We start from the raw sequence: 22,851 nt of genomic DNA, 5'->3' as shown, positions 1-22,851 counted from the left end.
CTCAAAACTAGAGATGTTTAAGGCTGTGCCGCTCTGCCTTGCGTTGCCTCAGTAGCTCGGGGGTTAAGTGACTTTGTGGGCAATAAGATCCAGAGCTGGTGGGTTTCTCCTGTAGAGATGATGCTGCTGGGGCCTGAGCTGCAGCTGCAGAGCAGGGAGCGATGGATACCCTGGAGGAGAAGGGAGAGGGCTCTGGCACCCACCCTACCTACAGTGGGAACCAGCATTATGATGGGCAGCTACTGCCAGGGGCTCCTCTAATACCAATAATGAATAGCAACAGTAGTAAAAGGAGCTGGTGAGCTTGAAAGCAGAGTCCAGGCTGCGGAGGGAGAGTGGGCAGGAGCAGCATGAGTAACAGACATGAGAAGAGAGGAGGCAATGTGACCTCTGCAGATACACAAATTACTCAGCTCCTTCTGGCTGCATCAAAGATTTTCTGACTCACCAGCCTGGGGATTTAACCCCTGGATCCCGGGATGCAGGGGAAACGGCTGCTCCAGCTCCTCGCCACTCCGGGAGCGTGGCCGGGGGCTGCCAAGCATCCCCCATCCTCTTCGAGGTGAGGAAGGCTCCAGGTTCCCCCTCTCCCTAGGTTTTGGGGGCACAGTGGGCTTGCATGGGGACCCCAGGACTGAAGGGGTGGAGGGATGAGGATGGAGGTGCAGGGATGAGCTCCATCCCTTCCAGCCATGCGCAGTGCCAGCTCCAGAATCCTGCACATGGTGCCTTATTTGCCCCTTTCCCCCCACTCCCCAGAGCCTTGGGAGCTGGGTCCAGGGGTGACCAAGAGAGGGGGATCTGCCTTCCCAGATTCCAGTATAAAGCTCCAGAAATCCCCCCTGGTTTAGCTTCACTTTCCACATCCCCATCCCTGCTGGGGATGGAGGACTCAGATGCAGCCTTCAAACAGCCCCATCTTCTCTTGCTCTCCCTCCTCGAAGGGGTTAAACCCCTCCCAGGCTCGAGGTTGTTCTCTTGTCTGAGGGATTAATTGGAACCAGGTTGCTGCTGAGCAGAGCTACTTGGTTGGAGAGTGTCTGAAGGGGCTTCACCCCTCCTTGAACCTGGCAAGAGGAGATGGGGCAGAGCCTGAGATGCTGATGGGCATCCGCATCCTATTCCGAGAGCAGGAGGGGCAGGTTCTGGAGGGATGCAGGAAGCTTCTGCTCCCTCTCACCCCAAATCACCTGGAAAAACAGGAAAGGAGAGAGGGGAGACAGATTCCAGCACAGTTGCAGGAGGCAACTGTAAAGGCTGGACCCATGGAGCTGTGCCAGGGAATGGCTGGAAAGGGCTGGGAGCAAGTGGGGAGAGACGGAGTGATAAGGAATGGAGCTCAGCTAGGTGGAAAATACAGGAGGAGCTTGATTTATTTGCTGTTTCCCTTCATCTCCTTCGCTTCCAACTCTTATCGTGGCTTGGGAAGAGTTCATCTTGAGCCTTGTGCAACGATGGGACCGGCTCCACGGGGCAGGAAGAGGGCAAAACCATCCCCAGCGAAACAAGCGCGGAGCTGTGATGGAGAGTCCTGGCTATCGGGCTTCTGGACTTGGTTTAAACCAAGCTGGGATTTGCAGCAGGACAGCTTCCATTGTGAGATCTCCTGTTGTTCCAGGGGAGGCAGGGACCCCATCCGCAGGAGCCGCTCCTCCTGTGGTGCCTTTTCCATTTCTGGGCCTGGGTTGAGCTCTGTTGAAAAGCAGGGAGTGAGTGAGAGCAGCGCCTGGAGCCGGATGGGAGCAGGGGTTTCAGTTTCATTGGAAGGGCCCCATATTCGGCCTTTTTTTTCCACTCCAAAATAATGCAAAAACACAAATAAGCCATTTCCCGTAAAACAGCACTGTTGGAAAAATCTCCCTTGGAGCTGAAGGAAACATTTTTATTCCATACAATCAAAATATTTCACTCCTATTTTTACCTTCGCTCAAGTCCTTGATGGGAAACGGAGACTGTTTTTAGGGATGTGTTTTCACCTGCGCTTGGGGGAGTGTTCTGGGGTCTCTGTCCCTTCCCAAAGCTGCTGCCATGTTCCAAAGCAAAGGCTGGGGCTGAAGGAAGGGAACTGAGGGATGTTTCCCAGGGTCTATTCCCACTTTCCCAGCTCGTGCCCCTGGAATGGAAGCAGTGAGCCCCAGCATCCCAGACCTGAAGGAAGCACTCCTAGTGCTGCTCCATGGGAGATGCTGAACCCCATAGGGGGAAATGAGGCACCCACCTCCCCTTGTGAATGGCTGAAGAGGTTTCTGCTCCATCTCTTTGCACAGCAGAGCCTCAAGCATTTGGGTGATGAGTGGCCCCATGAAGCCAGGGAAGGGCTGGGGGATGAGGCTGCTCTGGATGATTCCAGATGAGCCCGGGTTAATCACAGCCCTGCTCTTCCCCAGCATGGAGGGAAGAGGTTTATAGGAAGGGAAGTGTTTATAGGGAGAGGGGTGTGAGGATACAGCCCTTGGAGGGCCGCTTCTGGAATGGTCTTGGAAATCTGATGCTTCCTCTGATGTTTCCCTGCTCTCAGCATCTGCCCCACGGGTAGGACCTGTGAGGAAGAGTTAACTCTTCCCTGCAAGCACTGTGCATCCTGCTGCAGGGAAAGGGATGGGGCTGCAGGCCTGGGCATGGCCAAGTGTGAGAATGAAATAACCCAGCTCAGGAAAGGGGGAAGAACCCACCGGGTTTCTCTTAGGGAGGGAAAAGACCTATGTTCCATAGGATCTTTATTCCTTGAAAGAGGCTGAGACAAGAAAACAGAGCATTTGCTTTCAGAGGAGGAAGGATGCTGGGCAAAGCAGACGGGGTTTTGCTCTCACGGTGAGAGCAAGGGAGGCAAGCAGGGGTTAGGGACCAGCTTCTGAGCGTGTCCTCAACACACCACAAAGGGCCATGGGGATGAAGATGTCCGGGTGTGGGGAAGCAGGGATGGAGGAACGGTGCCTGGGGCAGGCAGGGTCCGTGAATAAGGAGCTGCAGAGGGACAGGAGCCTGCAGGGCTCTAGCCCAGAGGCTGGGGAGAGATGGATGAAGCCAAAGCCCTTGGCAGCTCTTAGCAGTTAGAAATGAGCTGAATTTATGGCTGTAATATTTGGAGCAGTTTCTGAGCACCTCTGGGGCTCCGACAGCCCTGTTTGCTGCGCCAAGCAACACAGGCAGGTCTGCTTCGTGTGTAACGTAACGGGGCCGCAGAGATCCCTCCCCACACCAGGCCTGTGCATCCGTCATCCCCTGGCCTTCCAGCTCTCGGTGCTCTCTGGTTTCCCCTCGCCATCACACATGGAGGAGGATGCTGGTGTGGGGCAGCTCAGTGCACTCAATGCTGATCTCCCCACACCAAGGCACAGGGCTCTCTCTTCAGCCTGGGACATCTCCAGTGCTTTTGGTGCCTGTGGCTGAATGGTTTTGGAGGTGGCTGTCCTCAGGCTGGGCTTTTCCTGGCGACAGGAAGCTCATGGTGGTATCCCCCGCGGCTGAAGGGACAGCGTTGTGTTCCCAATGGGATAATGCACTGTTGGTATCACCTCGCTGTAGGAGCACTGTTAATACAGGAAAGAGCAATAACCAGGGTGTCCCCAGCCATGCCTTGGCCAGGATGGACCTGCTTTACCCTAAATAGGAGCACTTCTCCAAGGGGCAGCAGCTCCTGAGGGATGGGGCTGTGCCTTCACCCCACTGGGGACCATGGTGGCGGCACAGGGAGCACAGGGTTGGATGCCTGAGGCAGTCCATGTCATGCGCGGAAAGGATCGGGCTGGCGCCTGCCTTCGGAGAGGAAAAGTACTGGATTGGAAGGAGGAGGAGGCAAGGATGAAGGCCAAACCCAAGGGAGGACGAGACACGACTCAGGTGTTTCCATTGCAGCTTGCCCAGACAGTGCAGAGGAGGTGATGGAGGCCATGGGCGCAGGGTGCTGCTGCAATGGCACCAGCCATATCCACCCTCTGCTTTCCCCCCCAAGGGGCACAGGGAGCCCTGGGCAGCAGTGACAGAGCCGTGTCACCCAGGATGGCAATGGGGTGCCCATGGCAGCTCAATGACTCCTTTCCTTCTGCCTTTCCTATTGCCCAAGGCTTTGTCCTTGTCGACTCTCTCACCCCAATGTCCCCGTTCCCCCTATGTGTGGGCAGCCCTTCATGCATTTGATGATGTATTTATATAAACCCCTACTAAAGCCTTGGCCTGAGCAGCATCTTGTGATGCTGGGTCCCACTGGCTAATTGGGGGGTTGGCTCCAAAGCCTTGCTTTTGTGGTTTCCATTGCACTTTGTTGGAGTCGCATTGAATCACCCCCTTGTTCTTGTGTTAACCAACACTGGCAGCTCTTCCCACTGCGGAGCTGACACCAGGAGCCCTTCCACCCTCTGAAGTGCTGTTGTGGCTGCAGGAAGCCTTCCCAGCTTGGTCCTACCCCATCCCTGGTGCCAGCGTGGTCTGAAGGGGGTTGCAGTCCCCCCTTGTGCTGTGTGGATAAGGAGGAGGAGAGGGGAAAGCTGTCCTCTCTTTAGCTAAAAGCTAAAGGAAGCGCGGCTGCTGAGCTGCAGAGCTCGGGGTGCCAGCACAGGGACCCTGCAGGGTGCTGCGAGAGAGCAAGAAGCAAGCAAAGCATCACTGAGAGCACAAATGGGGTGCGCTGCTCCCCTTCCATCAGCTCTATGGAACACGAGGTCTCTTCCCCATGTGAACTGCCGGCTGGAGGACATTGTCAGCCCCATCCCTGTGTGGGGCAGGATGGAGGGGGGGTCACCCTTGGTGTCCTAGTGCCATGGGAAGGGTAGAGTTGGGTGAAAAGCGAGTCCCCAGATTGACACCATTTAGCCCCAGGGGTAAACTGCTCCCCTGGGCTGGGGTGGCAAAGGCAATCCCAGTCCCGCATCCCATGGCTGGAAGGTGATGGAGGTGCTGGCCCATGCTGGGCATGGGGCAATGGTGCTGCTGCTGCTTTGTGCTGGGGAGAGGGGGAAACCAGCCAGGGAATCTCCTTCCCTCTGCTCCGAAGTGCTTCATTCTCAATGTGATGTTCTGCTAAACCCGGCTCCGATAGGAACTGGTTCGGTCACAGGTCAGACTGCTGGAGCTAACCCGGAGCAGGGAAAGGGCATCCTTGCATTCCAAGCTGGAGCAATGTGGCTGGGGCAGTCCCTGGGTCCTGCTTCTGGCCCCTAAATCCGCTCCCTAAACGCGTGCCTCAGTTTCCCCTCCTGCAAAGGAGGCAGCGGGATGCGGAGGCAGCTTTGGCTCAGCCGATGGGACGTGACCTCCGCTGGGCAGCAGCATTCCTGCGGGAGGGAATCGCTTCCTAGGGAGCAGCCCCACGGTGCAACACAAGGCTGGGGAGCCCAGGGGATGGAGGGGCCCCTGGTTCCTGCAGCACCGCATGGTTCATGCGGCCATGAGCTGATGGGCTCGGCAGCCTCGGCCCTGCTGCCAAGAGCTAATAAGCGGCTGCTTTGCAAGGGGAAAAAAAAAGAAAGAGGGGGTTTGGACTTCTGTGCCTCGGAGAAATGAGCCGGATGATTTCATCCCTGAGAAATGCGAGGTTTGGTGCACGCTGCATCCCCTCCCTGCGCTTAAAGCAGCCACAAGCCCAGCACAGGGGGTGGGAAGAGGGGTAGGAAGGGGCTGAGGGATGCAGGGAGGCGTGGGGGGCTTGGTGGTTGTGGAGTGGTGGCCACTGCTGGGGACAAGGGCCTGTCCTGCTGTCACCCCATGTGGGATGTGGGGTCCTTGTGTGCCACGATCCCACCTTTGGGCTGGTCCCTGTTGCGGAGCTTCAACCCCTTCCTTCACTTTGCTTTTCACTCGGCAGGGACCAAGGCTCCTCTCACCCACCCCTGTGATGAGGTCTGTCCAGTCTCAGCCTGCCTTGAACAGACTCTTTCCCTAGGGGGAGAGCATTGCTTCCAGTGTGGCTTCTTTCCTGGGGTGATGGAGCGGGTCCCATCAGGGTGGGCCGGGCTGCAGACTGCTCTGTGTGTGTGTGTGTGTGAGCCCCACTGTGCCATGGCTCTGGAAGCACTGTGGGTTGTCTGAACTGAAGAGGCAGCTGGGTCACAGCCCTGCAAGCACAGAGCTCCCTTCTGCCTGGGGTGATGGGGGATGCGGATCCTGCTTCTCCCCCCTCCTTGTATCCTCAGGTCAGACTATGATGGGGCAGCACTGGCTGCCTGGCACTGGGACACGTTGGGATGCAGGCTCATGGCACTGCTTGGCTCTTCATGCATTGAGCAGCAAGGGGCTGATGGCTGGGGGGGGAGCTGAGGTGCATGGGGTTTGTGCCTGCACCAGGAGCCAGCGAGGGTGAGGAGCTCCCAACCTTTTCCATTCCCTAACCCTGCCCTGGCTGCTGTGATGCTCGGGCACCCGCTGCCCGAGGCTCTTCTCCAGGGGATGTTTGCCCATAGGTTTAATGACCAGAGCAGCGGCTCTGCTCTGAACAGGCTCCACTTGTTGTTGTTTTTCCTCTGGGGCAGGGGTCAGCTGCCTTTTTGTCTGCTTTTCCTGCTCGGGATTGAATGCAGCTTGTTCCTTCCAGCCTGGCTCTGCCTCTGTCCATCTGTGCTGGGGAAGCCGCATGTCCTGGTCCCCGGTTCAAGCAGTGCGAGATGCTCAGGGATGGATGGAGAGGCCGTGTGATGCCTGGGGAGAAGGGAAGAACATGGAAGGGATGCAGGCCACAACCTCCTCTTGTATCCCTCCCCTTGATGTGTGCTGGGGTGACAGCAGTGACACAAATGCCCTCCCCAGCCAACCATGGAGCTTGAACCTGCTCACCTTCATCCCTCTGGAGTGCTTTGGCTTAGGGTTGCTTCGTTCAAGCACCTTCCCCGTGTCCCCTCATCAGCCAGGCTCATGCAGCATCTTCCCAAGGTGTTTCCAGATGTTTGCTGGCGATGGAAACAAAGGCCTGGAGCATTTCCTGCCCTTGCCCCATCTGCAGCTGGAGGGGGGGATAAAGCACATCGTGCAGCATCCCAGCAACAGGAGAGCAGGATCCATGCATTACAAAGCAACATACTTTTCCCCTTCGCTCACTTCCCACTCCAGAGCTTTACTTGGAGCCAAGTGTTTCTCCCAGGCTCCTGGTGACGTGCTCCCAGAGAGCTTTGGGATAAGCTGAGTTTAACTTTCCAGGTCGGTGGTCACCCAACCCCAAATAACAACAGGAGAAGGCACGCGGCATCCTCCCACCGCCATCCCGCTGGGAATGGGGCCATCCCAAACCACTGGTTTTGGGGGGGACCCATGGACTCCCCTCATCCCCTTCCCATGGCAGCGGTGGTTGCTGATGGAGAGCACGGCCGGCTCGTGAGGCTTTGCTGCCTGGGGTTTGACATTATACCCACTCAGACTGAGCGGCCGCGGGGACATCTTGGGTTTCCTGCTGCTTTTTGCCCTCCCCTCCTTTCTGCAATGCAATTTTTTAGCTCTCCAAAGGGACTTTTAAGATCTGGCCCTTAGGAAATAGCAAAGCTGCTGTGCCATAAATCAAGTGTGTTTGGACAGCACTGAGCACAGCGGAGGCTCCGCTTGGGCCAGCGTGGCCGATGCTGGGATAACGTAAAGAGCAAGCATCTCCCTCTGGCCAAATAAACATGAAGCTGCTGTTGCTGTGGTGTGGGGAGCAGGCTGGTCTGAGCACAGCCCTTGCCTGTGTTTGAGCCTCTGAGCTGCTTTGCTCTGTGGAACTCCTCTTTCTGAGCCCCCTGAGGCTGGGACCATGGGCTCTTGGTGTGTGCTGTGGTGTTGCCCCTGGTCAGGAGGGAATGGAGCTGCTACAGGAGCCTGAGGTGCTGGAAATGGATATGATGAGGTTCAGGATGGGACCTTCTGCCAGAGGAAGGGGCTGCTGGTTTAAGTGTGCCTGATGTGCCTGCGTGAGCGCTATGGAGTGGTGCATGGGGGGGATGGATAATGATGGATGAGGGTGCTCCCTGCATCTACCATTTCCCAGCTGGACACAACAGAGGCACTGGTTATAATGGTTTTGGGTTTTTTTTTTTCTCACATCCTCCCTCTGCTGCCTCTTGTTTCCTCATCTGGGGTGTCTGCAATGCTGCTGTGGGCTCCCTGCAGGAGCCAATGGGGCACGGCTGGGTGCTGAACCCTCGCTGTGCCCCATGGGCTGGTGGGATGCAGCCTCTGGGCTCCTTGGGACCGCATTCCTCCCTGTTTACCCGCCTGGTGCTGTCCCTTGTGTTGCCCTTGGTCGAGACGAGCTGTTCCTGCAGCCCTGGCTCCGTCTCCCAGTACTTCCATGCTCAAACATTTCCTCTCCTACCTCCGCCAGACCAAAGAGGTATTTCTGTTACAATCCTCTGCAGGACAAACAGGCCGTGGCTGGGAAAGGGGATAAACCAAAGGGATAGGGCATCAGGGGGACCAGGGCTGAGTGGGATGCTGCAGGGGCACTGAGACTGGGATCTCTCCGTGCCAGCAACGCTGTGAGCGCAGGTTTGCTCTGTGGCCACGCTCCATCACCCCCTTCTATACAAGAGCAGGGCCAGATTTGCTCCAGACACAGAATAAACCGAGCTCACTGTGCCCATTGCCACGTTTGAGGCTGCAGCCTGTTGTGTCTTCAGCATCTCAAAGGATGTCTTTGAAGGTGGATTCGCAACTTGGACGTGGAAAGAAATTCCTGCAGGAAGCAAATTCAACAAACCAAGTCCTTTGGCTGGGAGCAAACTGTGTAAGCACCAGGTTTGCTGATGGTTCTAGTGCTCCCCAGCCCCAGGAGCTGTGTTAGCAGCGTCTCAGGTTGGGTAGCACAGTGGATAAGGTCTAAGGAATGAAACCTTTCCATGCCTGGCATCACAGGGTGGTTTCTGTGCAAGCAATTGCCCCATTCAGTGCCTCAGTTTCCCCTCTGTGAGTGTCTGTTGGGTAGCAGGAAAGAAACTCCAAGCCATGAAGCATCCCCATGGATCTGGGGACTTCTGACGAGCTTTGAAAGCAGCTGGCATCAGTCTCCACCCAGCATATCCTTTCCCTATTGATTCTGATCCTTCTCCAGCTGGCAAACACATGTCTCCATCCCGACCCTTTGTTTAAACGATGTGAAATACCGATGTGGTTTCTCTGTTCCTTTTCCTGGCTTGCACTCAAGATACCTGCTGGGCTCTAGGCATCTCTGCAAGGTGAGGGCTCTGCCCTTGGACCCGCACTCAATACCCCAGTCTGGGGGTAAGAGGAATGGCACTGCTGCTAGGAACAGATATACTGATGGGCTGTGGGGAGCTCAGCGAGTGGGAACTTTGGGAGAGGCTGATTTGGGCTCTTTGAACCCTGCTGCTTTCAGCCAAGTGTGGAAGTGCAGGATTGGACCCTCCTTGGGCAGGCTTTGGACTGGGCTTTCAATGAGCCAAAGCAGCTCAGGTTTGCTGGCCCTAATGCAGACCAGCTTGGCTGGATAAAAGATGGCTCCATAGGGAGGGAGATGAACCCCTGAATCCCACAGGTAAGGATGCTGTGCCCCTGGGATGTGTCTGCATGCAGCAGGTCCCAGGCTGCCCCTGAGCTCCTCGGAGCTGAAATGTCCCCTTGAGCACCCACAGAGCAGACACCTGGGGGTCCCTCAGCTGCATCCTCTTGGTGCGAGGCAGGTTTCCAGCCCACGACCTGCCTGGGGCTCCATGCAAAGCCCGTGGTCCAGCACCACCACCTCCCTGCTCCTTATGAAGCTCATTGGGATTTGCCTTAAATCTCATCCAGGCAGCAGGAGCAGAGACCCAGCATGGGGTGGGCTCCCTTCAGCAGGGGTTGGGAGGCAGCGGGATGTCCCTGTGCCAGCGGGGACCGGGCTGCTTGATCCCTGGGGACCACACAAGCAGCCCCCATCCCATCCCATCCCCGTTGCTGGCAAGCTCCCTCCCAGACCCCGCGCTCCTGGCAAACGGGGGCCGTGGGAAGGGGAAGGGCTCCCTCATTACCCTCATTTAACCAGCGCTGTTTTGAAACACGGCCTGGAGCAGCCTCCGCAGCAGAAGGGGCTGTTGAGCCGCAGCCCGGCCGCGTGTGTGCGCGGCGCCCGGTGCCAGAGAAAGACGCGTTTGTTGTCGTCGGGCCCCGGCCCCGGCCCCGGCCCTCCTCCGGCTCCCGCCTCCCACCCACCCATCCCGGCAACAAAACCCGCGGCCGACCCGGGACCGCTCGTGGCGGAGCCGCGGAGGCGAGAGGAGGAGGAGGAGGAGGAGGAGGGAGACGGCCAGAGAGGAACTTGTCTTGGGGATTAATAGGAGGCAGGAGGAGGGAGAGGTGCACACAGGTAAGCTGTGCGCAGGTGATCCCCCCCCACCCCCGGCTCTTCTCATCTTGCCTGACCCTCCATCCCAGGACACTGCACTGGTCCATGATGCTCCTGCCCCTCTCCAGCCTCCTTTACCTGGGAAGCAGCATCTGCTCCTTTCTCTTTCCCCCTCTCTTCTTGGGTTTTTTTTTTTCCCTGTTCTTTGTTGGAACGGGAGTCTTTGTTCCTTCTCTTTGCTCATGTTGCAAGAGTTCCTCTCGGCATGGGGCAGGATGGGTGCTGGAGGAAGGAACTCGGGGATGCACAAAGTCCTGGGTGAGAGAGCATTGGAACTACTGCCAGGGGCTTTCTGTGAGGGCAAGCGAGGACCCCCCCGTGTCCCCCAATCCCACATTGACCTGGGCTCTCATGCTCACCACCCCACACTGCTCTGGGATGCAGAGCTGGGGACCTGGGAGCTGCAGAGCCCCAGCCATGCCCAGGACAGACCTGGGACCCAGGATATGGGCGGTGAGGCTGGGAGGGGAGCAGACACCTCCAGAGCCGGGAACCCCCAATGTGGGGTCACTGAGCTGAGCTTGGCATCCCACAGCCAAGCTGCGGGGTATGGGGATCCTGGTCCCAAGGGATGGGGGCTTCATGCAGCCCCTCTCTCCATGTGGGGAGCAGGGAGATTCCCTGCCCTGCGGATGGAACCAGCATCACATTGCTTTGAGAGCAAGGTGGGGGAGAGCAGCCGAGCAGCACCTCCATGCTTCACTTCCCAAGGAGCTGGTGTTCTGCCCTACATGTAGGTGCTGAAGCCCTGCTCTCCTGCCCGGCAGGCAGAGCTGTGCCCGGATCCCATAGGGATGGGACACCACTTTTTCTGCCTCGGTCATAGAGATTGGAGCCAGCTCTTTCCCTCCATGAGGGTCTCCTTTTGGAGCTCTTTGTCTGTGCGCTGGTGCAGGCAGGAGCTGATGGGAGGAAGCACCAGGGCACTGATGTTGGCTGAAGTCGTGGGGAAAGCCTTTTGTTGCATGGAAAAGCCTCATCCCTGTTTGAGAGCTTTAAGGAAAAGCATCTCCAGGGCAGAAAGTGGAACTCCATCCATCCCCTTGGCAGCTGAAGGCAAAGCACGTCGCACATGAGGGCTTGGAAGCGTTCCTGGGATCGCGGGCCCTGCCTTATGTGGTGTGCGGCTGGCGGCATCCCGCAAGCTGCTTCCTGGGATGCACCCGGAGCTGCCCTGGGGATGCAGGAACGAGGGGCTGGGTGCTTTCCCTTGGGAAGACTCCGTAGGAGGTTTCCTCTGCCCTAGGAAGAGGCTGGAGGGGAGGGATGAGGCAGCGGCAGCAGCTGATAAGGCATCAGAGCAGTTTCCCACCCTCGGAGGAAGCGATGCCTGGGGGGACCAAGGCGAGGAATCCGCCGTGGGATGTGTGTGGGGCCGGGCTGTGATCACTTCAACGTCTTCTGCCATGGTTTCCTCCTGCGTGTGTCCATCCAGCTCCAATGCGTGTGGCAGAGAGCTCTGTGGGCAGGCTGAGCCGGGAGCAGCCCTGGGAAGTGTTGGGACATGCAGCAAAGGAGGAGGAGGGAGGAATTGCTGACACGGAGAAGGCAGCAGAAAGGCGCTCTCTGCCAGGGCTGCCTTCCCACGGACCCTGTTGCGGGAGGAGGGTGCTGGAGGGAGCAGTGGATGCAATGAGCCTGGGGACTGCGGTGCTGCGGTGCGGTGGGATGCAGGAGCCGAGCCCAAAAGCGTTGCCTGAGAGCCCGAGCTGCTGTCCTGAGACGCCCATCCCCTGCATGGACACGGCGCTATCCCTGCAGGAAGGGCTGTAGCGGGGGCTTGGTGCCCCGCCGGCTCCAATCCTTGCTGGGAAAGGGCGAGAAGAGCGGGTTGTTGCATCAGGGCTCTGCTCCCCGGGGACCGGGGGGATGCCTGGGTGACAGCACGTCTGCCCTCCCCTCCGAGGACAGCCTTGCACTGTAGTTACCCTTTTCCACCATTCCCAGCTCTCCAGCGCCACGGGATCCCTGTTTCGGTTACAAGAGCAGGCTGTTGGGGTGGTTGGAAGCCAGCGAAGGAGCTTTGCGGGTTCCTCTCGGTTATCTATAGCTTGTCCTCCTTGTCGTGCCCCATCGTGCAGGTTCCCAGGCTGGGCGAGGGCATTCTTCCAGCTTGGGGGGCTTCGGGGATGAGGGGAATTGGATGGGAAACCTATCAAAGGAGCTAGCAGGGGTACGGGCAGCACGATGGAGAGGGTCCCTTGTCCAGCCGTCAAGGCTTTCCCTTCTCCTCCCATAGCTGCCTTTATCCCTCCCTCTGCAGCAGTGGGGCTGGGTACATGGGTGCTCCCTGCGCATCCAACTGCTGCAAGAGGGTGTGGGAAGGCAGGAGGCACCCAAGGGAGAGCATTGGGAATTCTGCCTGTGACAAATCCCCCCATGACCTTTACACAGCTCACTCTTGCCCCGGGGTGGGGTGGGGGGGGGGGGAGTTTTGCCTGCCCTTGGCTGGGTTGTGGGGCTGACAGCGGGTGCTGTGGGTCAGGGAGATGCAATGACAATGAACTATTCAGGAAGCGAATACCAGCGGCATTTGGGGCTGGAATTTCCAGCTGTTCTGCTGGGGTTTTGTCAGTTGTAATGGGATGAATGAGGGAGCAGCTGCCTCTTCCTGGGGAAAAAAAACCTGGGCTGGCATCTGTTGGGTGCCTTGGTCTCGCAGCCGAGCCAGCCCGCAGCTCGGGAGGTGTCAGAACCATTTTTATCCATGAATCCAGCCTTTTCTCCACACCCGGCAGCTGGTTTCCTGACCGCATTCATTGCTTCATGGTTTAACTTTATTCCAGTTTCATGGATTCCTTGTGGGCACTTGGGATCTGAGCTGCCCTGTCCATCAGGGAGTGGTGGGAAAGGTCGAGGGGAGACCTTTGCAGAGCCGGCATTCCTGCAGGATCAGGGTGTGGGGTTTGGAAATCTGGCTTCTTGCGTTCATGCCAGTAAATTCAACTGCATGGAACTGGATGGAGAACAGGCTGCTGACTGCGTCGGGTCCAGCTTTGAACCTTCCAGTGTGCTGGAGACAACTGTAAAGCTTGTTTGGGCCTCAGGCTTGTTGTTATCCCTGTTTTCTGCTTGTGGGGACCGCTGGCTGTGAGCTGCTTTCCTGCAGTTTGCTTGGAAGTGGGTCCCGCTTTCCCAAGCAGGCTGGAGCATGGGAGGCAGAGCTCCCATGGGCAAGGAAGGGAGAGGGGAGATGGTCGTGGTCATGGGCACAGGGATGTGTTTGTCCCCATGGGGATGGAGATTGGAGGTTTCACAATGGATAGAAGGGGCTGCATCTGCCTCCTGACACTGTACTCGTGGGCTGGCAAATGCCACACGATGCTGCCTCTCTCCAGCCTGAGCTCTGGCTCCCTGAGCCTCTGCTGTGTGCTGAGCATCTGCAGCGTGTGGAGGGGATGGTGCAGGCTGCTGTGGGACCAGGTCGCTCCTGGAAGGGCTTGAGATAACCAGCGGGCTGTGACAACTCTGCCCTCCCGGTGTCATTGCATGGGGCGGCCCGAGCTGAGCACTGGCCTGCGAGTGGAGGGAGCCAAGCGCCTGGATTGCAGCTGGAATACCACATCCCATCTGCCTCCTCCCGTCTGCAACGGGCCAAACACAGACCTCAGCCCGCTGCGGGTGTTCAAACCCAGGTCCGAGTTTTGGAGCCGAGGCAAGAATCCCATGGAGAGGCCTGGGATAAGGCGCGGGGCGGGGGGGAGAGCAGGGAAGGAGCGGGATGCTGCGGGGCCAGGGGGGGAACCGCACGTACGGCAGCTCCCGGTCCGGACCCGCCCGTTCTCTGCAGCCCCGGGGCGCTCGCAGCGCAGGAGCCGCACGTACATCCCGATGGGGAGGTCTGGCAGCGATCGGGCCCCGCTGCTCTCCCCTTGTTCCTCCCTTCCCCCTGCGAGATGCCAGAGCCCTGATTGAAAACAGCCGGCGTGAGGCTCGTAGGGTTAAACAGAGCCAGATGGGAGCGGGCGAGACAAAAAGGAAAGTAACGGCCTGGGGCTGGAAGTGGGAGGGGGCGAGAACAGGATCTTTGCTTGGAGCAAGTTAATTACTTGGAGCCCCAGGAATGCAATGGGATGGCTTCAAAGGGAGCCGGGCCGGCCCAGCCCTGGGAAGTGACCCATTTAAGGGTCCTAAGGGCATTGCTGGGTGGGATGGGGACCCTGTCTCCCCATGGGAAGCTGTGAGCAAAAGGGGTTGGTGTGGCTGCCCCAGCAGCGCTGGGCTGTGCTGTTTGCTGCTCAGATGAGGGCTGGGAGCATTTCCCTGCTGCTGCCCAAAGGCAAAAGCTATGGGCCTGGCTCAGCCCTGTGTTTTCTGCTCACACTGGGCTGTGCTGGGATGAGTGGGGCCATGGTGTGATGCCCCTGGCCCTGGGCTCCACTCTGTGCTGGCGCAGCGAGAGTGCTGAGCAGATAAAGCCTGATTTCCCTCCATCATCAGCATCATTTCTGCCCCATGCTCTGGTCCCAGCAGCACCGGTTCCCACAGCAGATGCTGTTGCCCCAGGGAACATCTCCTGGGACAACTGTTCCCCATCTTCCTCTGAGTCTCCTCATCTTCCTCCCTGTCTCATCTCACTTGATTCTCTTTCCCACCCTGCCTCTGCTGAGCTCCTCCATCTGCCTCGCTGTGCATCCAGCTTGGCTCTGTTCCTGCTGGGGTGACAGAAGCCTGGCGAGCACCCCGAGGTGTCTGCCCAGGAAGCCACAGCCCTGCAAGTGTAGGAGCATCCAAAGCACCTTCTGTGCTCGGGGCTTTATGGGGAGCTTGTCTGCAACAGGCTGGATCCCTCCATCCTGCCAGGCATCAGCTGCTAGCAAGTCTTGCAAGGACCATCGCCGCTGTGCCAGCCTGCAGCAGGGAGGATGGAAATGGGATCAAGCCTTAACAGGCTTGATAACGACCCAAGAAGAGGGAGGGATGGAAACTCTCTGCCTTGGGGCAAGCAGGGACCTTACCTCATCCCTTCACATCTCCTGCTTCCACTGGGGCTCTCCACAGACAACCAGCCCAGCACCCTGCAGCGGTGATGAGTGGGTTATCTGGGCAGCAGAGAACACCTTCCATATTGCCCATGTGTAATCTTACAAATGCCCTTTTTTATCACTCGGCCTTGGAAATGGGCTGTCTTGCGTTAAAGCCTCATCCCTGCAGCACAGGACCATCCATCTCTCTGTCCCACTAACTGCTGCTGGCCTCCTGATGCTGCTGCTCAGCCAATTTGCTACTGAATCGTTGATTTCTCTTTGGCTCAAGTGCAAATTAAACCTAATCCATCAAGGTCTCTGAAGGGGAGCTCCATCCTTTGGGGAGAGTCAAGGTGGTGGCGTTCCTGAGGGGGTGAAAAGAAGCCCCAAACCAAAGGAAACAACTCCCCACACACACTCCCATGGCAAAAGGCTGAGCCAGAGAGAGGGGATCTCAGTGACTCAGGCTTGAGGGTCTTCAAATCCAGCTTTGATTTGGATTTGAAGAGAGCTTCCAAGGGGAAGGAGAGGAAAAATAACAGGGATGGGAGGTGATGCGGTACCCGAACGCGGCGCTTCCTAACCCATCTCTTTGCGCTGCCTCCCTCAGGGAAACATCTGGACCATGAAGGTGGCCTTCAGATTGCTTCTCCCACTTGTTCTTGTGCTGGTCTCGGAGGTGAGCGGGCAGCGGAGGAAACCCCCCCGGAAACCCACCCGCCCGCCCCCCGAGTTTGTTGAGCCCGTGGAGCCCACAGAGCTGCCCCCACCGCTGCCCCCGGGACCCCCTTCCATCTTCCCTGACTGCCCCCGGGAATGCTACTGCCCCCCGGACTTCCCCTCTGCCCTGTACTGCGACAGCCGCAACCTGCGCAAGGTCCCCATCATCCCGCCCCGCATCCATTACCTCTACCTCCAGAACAACTTCATCGACGACCTCCCAGAGGAGTCCTTCAGGAATGCCACGGGGCTGAAATGGGTCAACCTGGACAACAATCGCATCCGGAAGGTGGACAGGCGGGTGCTGGAGAAGCTGGAAAACCTCATCTTCCTCTACATGGAGAAGAACCAGCTCAAGGAGGTGCCTGCTTTCCTGCCGCCCAACCTGGAGCAGCTGCGTCTGAGCAGGAACCAGATCTCCAAGATCCCTGCTGGGGTCTTCAACAAGCTGGAGAACCTGGTGCTCTTGGATCTGCACCACAACAAGCTAAGCGATGGGGTCTTCAACAAGAACACCTTCAAAGGACTCAAGAACCTCATGCAACTCAACCTTGCCCACAACATCCTGAGGAAAATGCCTCCCGGGGTTCCCAGTGCCATCCACCAGCTCTTCCTGGACAGGAACAACATCGAGGACATCCCCAGTGACTACTTCAAGGAGTTCCCCAACCTGGCATTCATCCGGCTCAACTACAACCAGATCTCCGACAAGGGGCTCCCCAAGAACTCCTTCAACCTCACCAACCTGCTGGTGTTGCACTTGGCCCACAACAAGCTCACCAACGTCCCTTTCATCAGCCCCAAGCTGGAGCACCTCTACCTGAACAACAACTCCATCGACAGTGAGTTGTGCTGCCTGGGGGGAACAGATGGGATTGAGGATGGGGGCTCGGTGGCGTTTTCCACCCGCTGGGTTGCGAACCCTTTAAAGGGGGACGTAGTGATGGGATGAGCTGGGAGCTCTTTGTAGGTGAATGAGGCCCAAAGGAGGATGGATTTGCGCGGGGCTGAGGTTTGGGGTGGTAGCTGAGGAGCGGAGCTCAATTCCCCCTGGTTCTCGAAGGGCTTTTCTTGCTCGTTGTCATGGGCAGTTCTCTGGGGCCATTTCCCCATTTGAACAGTTGCTTCCCCAGCAGGGCTCAGAAATAGGGATATTGAGAAAGGAGCCTCTGTGCACATATTTTAAGAGCAGATGCCAAAACACGCAGTCAAGATGGTTAGAAATAACCTAGCTCCGCTCTCGAGCTCAGCCTCACGGAGGAAGGAACAGGGAGAACAAGGCAGGGATGGAGGTTGCCTTGGCAAAGCAGCCGGCGCCGCAGTTTGATGCGAGAAGTGCTGGCCTGTGAAACGTGTAAACAGAGCTCGTACGACGGAGGAGAAGGCAGAACCCCATTCCCGGCCACCCCAGATGTCCCTGCTATGCGAGGTCCGGCAGCCCGCTGTGCTATCCGTGGGGAAGCAGGAATGTGCTGCTCCTGCCAGAAACCCTCTGTGTGCACCAGGAAAAGCCTGCTGGGCTCTGCCCTTTCTGGCTGTGAGGGGTGTACGGGGGCTGCAGGACCCGCTCAGGGCATTGCTGGCAGGATGCTGGTCCCCACCGGTGCCGCTGTGTTTATTGTGTAGTGATGGTGTGTGGATGCAAAGCATCCTGCTGCCAAAGAGGGGCTGTGCAGCCACAGCGCAGCTCCAGCTGAACGTCGGCCAGCAAGGGACAAGCAAGGAAACTGCTCTGAGCAGGCACCCACTGAGAGCGCTGTGGGATGTGATGCCAGAGAGGGGGGAAAAAACCCTCCCAAAGCCATGTCCCTACTCTCAGGAGATCGCTGCTCCCAGGGAATAGTGAACCAATGATGAATGTGTGGTCCAAACGCTGTTAATCTGCATTGTGTTTAACCAACACCAAACTGGAGCCAAGGGGAACCCTGGGGTGAAGGTGGTGATTGCTGCTGGTCCTGCTGGGGCTGCCCATGGAGAGGAGCCTGCGTGGCTGTGCCCATCGTGTCCCAGCTTTGCCTTTGCCTATTTTATCCAGCTTTTGTAAGGTTTCAGTGCCTGGAGCTGGGTTTATTTTCCATCCTGCAGACCCTGGGGTGAGGAGAAGCACGTGGAAATCCAGAAGCAAGCAACGAGCTGGTTGCTGGTGTTATCTAATGGTGCTGGAGCACGGTTCCTTGATGTTTTGTTGAGGGCTTAGGGCTGCTCGGCAGGTTTCATGTTTGGAATGACGCCTTCTTCCTCTCAAATGACACCGTACCCATCACCGTGCTGCGGCTGAATGTGACCTACTTCGTTTCTGATCAAAAGCGGGATTTTCCTCTCGCTGGAGCTGTGCTGTTTTCTGGAACAGGCTGGGAATCCCCCCCCCCCCCCCCCCCTGGTAGCAAAGCAACCCCATTTTGGGGTTCAACAGGCAGGCAGGGAGGGGGGACTCAAGCCTCAAGCATCCCTCTCTGCCTTCCCTTTCCTCTAACCCGCATCCCGCTTTTCCTCTCCTCCCTGCAGAAATCAATGGGACGCAGATCTGCCCCACCTCGCTGATGTCCATCCAGGACTTCTCCCCCTCCGACCTGGACAGTGTGCCCCGGCTCCGGTACCTGCGCCTGGACGGGAACCTCCTGAAGCCCCCCATCCCCTTGGACCTGATGATGTGCTTCCGCCTCCTGCAGTCCGTGGTGTTCTAGCCCTGCCCGGCAGCGCGGCTCTCCCAGGACTTGGCTTTGCACAGAGACTGAACCCACATCCATGTCTGAGACGTGGGACCCTCTTTGCCTCCCTCTCCTTCTGCTCACATCCCTCCTCCATCCCTCCTCCTTTCCCCTCTTTCCCCCCTGCAGTGCACGCGTGGCTTGTGCATCCTTGGGGACCACAGTGTGAGGGACAGCACCGTGTCAAGCAGCCACCCCAGGTCACAGCATCAGCCCAGGGTGGCTGTCACGCTCACCCCAGCTCCCTGCTTGTGGGCTCTGCCTTCTCTGCCCTCCCCCAGGCCAGCCCTGAGGCTGGCTCTGCCTCTCCTCTTCTACCCAGCAGGGTTTTAGGAGATTGCATTCAGCCCAAGCCAAAAGCATCTCTGGATGGAGCTGATGGGGAAGCCCAGGGACCACTTCACTCCAGGACCCTGCACCATCCCTCCGGGATGCATACAGAGAGCCTGTGATGTTCCTCGGGAGTGATGGAGGTGGAGCAGGGATGCCTTGGGCCGGTGTGCCAAGGGTGCAGGGGTACAGGGTGAGGCCAGCGGGTGGCTGGGGGAGCAGGGTGTGCGCAGGCAGAGGGTGGCTGGTGTGGCAATGACGCCTCATGGCCATGTCCCAGGGCCCCAAGCAAGGGACACGCTGGTGTGGGGGTTTGCCCTTGGCTCTAGGGGTTATTCCCTCCCAGTGGTGTGGCTTTGGCAGGAGGGAGCGGGGAGGGTGCCTGGCCCCTGCGCTGGAGCTGGGCTCTGCTGCGCCCTGGGTGGGTTGCACCTTCCCCGCAGCAGCCCATCACAACCCCTCCTTTGCAGAGCAGCCCCTTCCCCAGCTTCCATCCCAGCAGCATCATTCCATGGTGCCGCAGCCCCCTTCCAGCCCCCTGCATCCTCCCATGTGGAGACGAAGGACTTGGTGCATCGGCTTCCAGCTAAAACCCTGCACAGGATCCATGGCATGGGACCCCCAGGCAGGGCAGAGCCAGCAGCTCTGCACTGATGCCAGCAGGACACTCATGTTTAGGTACCCAAGGGCTGATGCAGGTGTAAGCCTGGGGCTGGGTTGACCTGCAAGGCCTCTGCTTCTCCCCCTGTTCCCTCCTTGATTCCCACCTCCTGGAAGTTTTACTCTCAGTTGCTTTCTTGAACCACACACATGGATTTGCCTCTTTTTATTTTGGTTAGAAAAAAAGAAAGAAAAAGGGAAGAAAGACTCTTTTGGAACAGCTGTGTTTTATCCTCCCTGTTTCACATGTATCACTTCCCTCTTTGATAGCTGTACTGCATATATAGGGTGTCTGGGTTTGGGGGGGGTTGTTCTCTCCTTTTTTCTTCCTGATTCTCAGGATTTAGATTTAAGGCCAAGCATTAGAGGGGAAAGAAAAAAAAGAATCCAATTGAAACACGTATTAAAGCAACAAACCAAAGACACCAGCTTGGTACCTCCACTGCGTTCAGCCAGCCTTCCCCAAGACAGGCACGGACGGGCACCGTGTCCTGCTCCTTGGGGTTGGGATGGGGATGCTCCCTGCAGCCTGGGGACGCGCTGGCTCTGAGCCCTGAACCATGGAAGGTTTATTCACCCCCTGTGCTAATTCAGCCTTATTTTCCCATGAGCAAATCCTCTTCCGAATCTTCCTCCCGTGGGCTTTGTTGGGTTCGACAGGTTTCAACCTTAAACCCGGAGACCCTATGTATATATATAATGTGTATATATACTGGTAGACTGTACAGATATAGCTAGAGACATATGTAGTTCTCGACTGATTTCAACTTAATGGTATTTTCACTCCTACTCTCCGCAGCAGTGGAAATAAAATGATTCACAAGGGACCCAGCACCGCGTTTGGGCCTGCCTCCCTCCGATCCATCCTCATCCTCCTCGCTGCGGGAGCTGCCGCTTCCCTCAGGACCATCTTTCCTCTGTTGGGCACAACCTTCCCAGCAGTGGGAGCTTGGGAGAACCCTGGGAGTCCCTGCGGTGGGAGGGCTCCGGGGGTGTTTGTGGTGTGCCCTTGCCTGAAACGACGCTGGCTTGGAGTCACAAGCAGCAGCGCGGCTGCGGGGCGCTGCTTGCGGGCACCTTGTGGAGCTTGGGCCTGTCTTAATGAGCACCTCTGCTAATGAAAACGAGCCTGGCTGACCTCAGCTGCAGCTCCGTGGGCTGTGCCTGCAGCTGAAGGGGCATCGTTGTCCCTGCGAGGCAGCTGGTGTCCGTGTGGGGTAAATGAGCTTGGGCTGATCCATTCCCCCCATCGCCTTCATGCGCCCGGAGAAGCTGGACCACTACCCCCAAGGTGAGTGTGCCCTGCGGGAGCAGCACGGAGGAGCTCCAGGGCGCGCAGAGGGGCAGGGGGCCCCTCTCCTACCCGCAGCATCCGTGCCCAGGGCTCCCTTTCACACGAGCAGAATGGATGTAGGCAGCGCCTTCCCCTCCTGCCCATCGCCGCAGCTTCAGAGCTCTCCTCTCGCTGCTGAACATGAATCACGAGCCGAGAGGGAGGGTGGCCGTGGGCTGGGTGCGAACGCAGGGGCTGCAGCGTGGGGCTGCTCACGGGAGCAGGAGGGGATGTGTGGATGCGGGGATGCGCAGAGCAGCCCTTCTGTGCTCGTGCTGGAGGAGAAAACCTCCCTGTTTGGGACTCAGGGTGTGAGTTGTGCCCTCCCGGGGGTGCATTCACTGCCTGCCTGTGTCCCCCCCACCCCGGGAAGGCAGTCCTGGGGGGCTGAGCGCTGCAAAGGGGGGTTCAATCCTTCCCTCTGCACAATCGCTGTGCCACTATGGGAGGGGGACCTGGGAAGCTCTACCCTCGCCGTGTGTGTCTTGGGGAAGGCTGGGGGGCTGAGTGGGGCTGCTGGGATGGGCACCAAAGGTGGGTGCTGATCTTCCCAATGCTGGAAAGGGGGATGTGGGCTGGATATAGCGAGAGGCAGTTTGGAGCGGGATGAGTGACTGCTCGAATCACACTCCCCCCCCTAAATCACTGCTGACCCCCAACCCACTTGTGGGTGCCAGAGCAGGGCTTGCACTGATGATGCCATGGGTGCAGGCATTCACTGCTGCCTCTGGGGACAAGAAGTGGGGGCAAGGATGGGCACCAGTTCCTTCTGTAGGGCAGTAAAACCACTGCCCCAGGGCCCCCTGTGCAGCAGCTAACCCTATGCTGGGTTGCTGGGCAGGAGCTCCCCAATCTCCCCCCATCCCATGTCCCCTCCAGCCATGCTGGACCGAAGCCCCCAGTGAAGGGGGACTTGGCAGTGGACCCTGGACCTGCACCCCTCCAAGGAGCAGGCAGAGCTCAGCTGTAACTGCCACATCTCCTCCATCACTGCGCCTGCCCAGCCGCCTAATGAGGGCCTTAATGAAGATTAGTGGTGGCCCCATGCTCTGCCCCACGCCGAGCAAGGCGGGGATGCTGGGGGCGAAGGGGACTGCGGGTCCATGGCCAAAACCCACGCTGGTGGGGGGCTGTGGGGTGTCCCCGTCTGCCCAGCGAGCACCAGCAGATGGGTGCTGCGTCTCTATGGGTGGGTGAGCGCGTGGGCTTCAATGTGCCTGCGGGAGAGAAGAACATTTTCACAGCGGTGGGTGGCTCTGTGTGTGTGCACCAGGCTGCCCAGCACCGCGAGCAGCCCGTGGGGCTGCCGTGCACCCCCTGCCCCACAGCCCAGCCCCACAGGACACATCCCTGGCAATGACATCCCCTCCTCATCACCTCCAGGGGATGAAGCCCCCCTCGGGTTGAGCCTTACCATGGAATGTTTGGGCTGGAAAGGACCAGCCTGTTCCAGTCCCCTGCCATGGGCAGGGATGCCTCACACTAGGCCATGTCACCCAAGGCTCTGTCCAACCTGGCCTTGGACACTGCCAGGGACGGGGCATTTACCACTTCTTTGGGCAGCCGGTTCCTCACTATGGGTATCACACATGGGGGGTATCCATCGGCCCCACTGACCCTACACAGGGAGAGATGGGGTCATCCCCATCCTACCCCAGTGAGTGGAAAAGTGCTGCCTTGGTGGCACCTGGGCTCGTTGTGGTAGGGATGAAGCTGGATCTGGGGCCTCTGTCCCCATTGCCCATGGGGAAGGAGCACAGCAGAGAGCCAGGGTTCCTGGCATTGCTTCTGCTTCCCCATTGCCCAGCCTCACCCATTGAGGGTCCAGAGCAGGAC

General features: G+C 58.3%; 1 protein-coding gene across 2 annotated transcripts; it reads left to right on the top strand.

Annotated features, from left to right (window-relative positions):
* The first annotated feature begins 177 nt into the window (after nt 1–177).
* Nucleotides 178–18,806, top strand: PRELP (proline and arginine rich end leucine rich repeat protein). 2 transcript variants are annotated; one of them, XM_061471858.1, is made up of 3 exons: nt 178–562; nt 15,875–16,826; nt 18,490–18,806. In XM_061471858.1, the coding sequence occupies exons 2-3, from the start codon at nt 15,890–15,892 to the stop codon at nt 18,666–18,668; spliced, it is 1,116 nt and encodes a 371-aa protein (XP_061327842.1). In that variant the 5' UTR covers nt 178–562; nt 15,875–15,889; the 3' UTR covers nt 18,669–18,806. The 2 variants fall into 2 exon arrangements, with proteins under 2 accessions (XP_061327842.1, XP_061327843.1); XM_061471859.1 differs by lacking the exon at nt 178–562 and adding an exon at nt 9,949–10,258.
* Nucleotides 18,807–22,851: the final 4,045 nt, after the last annotated feature.

Source organism: Pezoporus flaviventris, unplaced genomic scaffold (genome assembly GCF_033815535.1).
Source record: "Pezoporus flaviventris isolate CSIRO_AGI_PZ_B2104156 unplaced genomic scaffold, CSIRO_AGI_Pfla_v1 ptg000069l, whole genome shotgun sequence".
NCBI classification, from domain to species: Eukaryota; Metazoa; Chordata; class Aves; order Psittaciformes; family Psittacidae; genus Pezoporus; species Pezoporus flaviventris.
The sequence above is the reverse complement of the archived record's forward strand: the minus strand, read 5'-3'. Positions and strand labels throughout refer to the sequence as shown.

What these genes read in the sequence shown, in the direction of transcription:
- PRELP (XM_061471858.1), top strand. Translation starts at nt 15,890, where the DNA reads ATGAAGGTGGCCTTCAGATTGCTTCTCCCACTTGTTCTTGTGCTGGTC. An exon ending in GAACAACAACTCCATCGACA is followed by an intron (nt 16,827 to 18,489) that starts GTGAGTTGTGCT and finishes TCCTCCCTGCAG; the next exon opens with AAATCAATGGGACGCAGATC.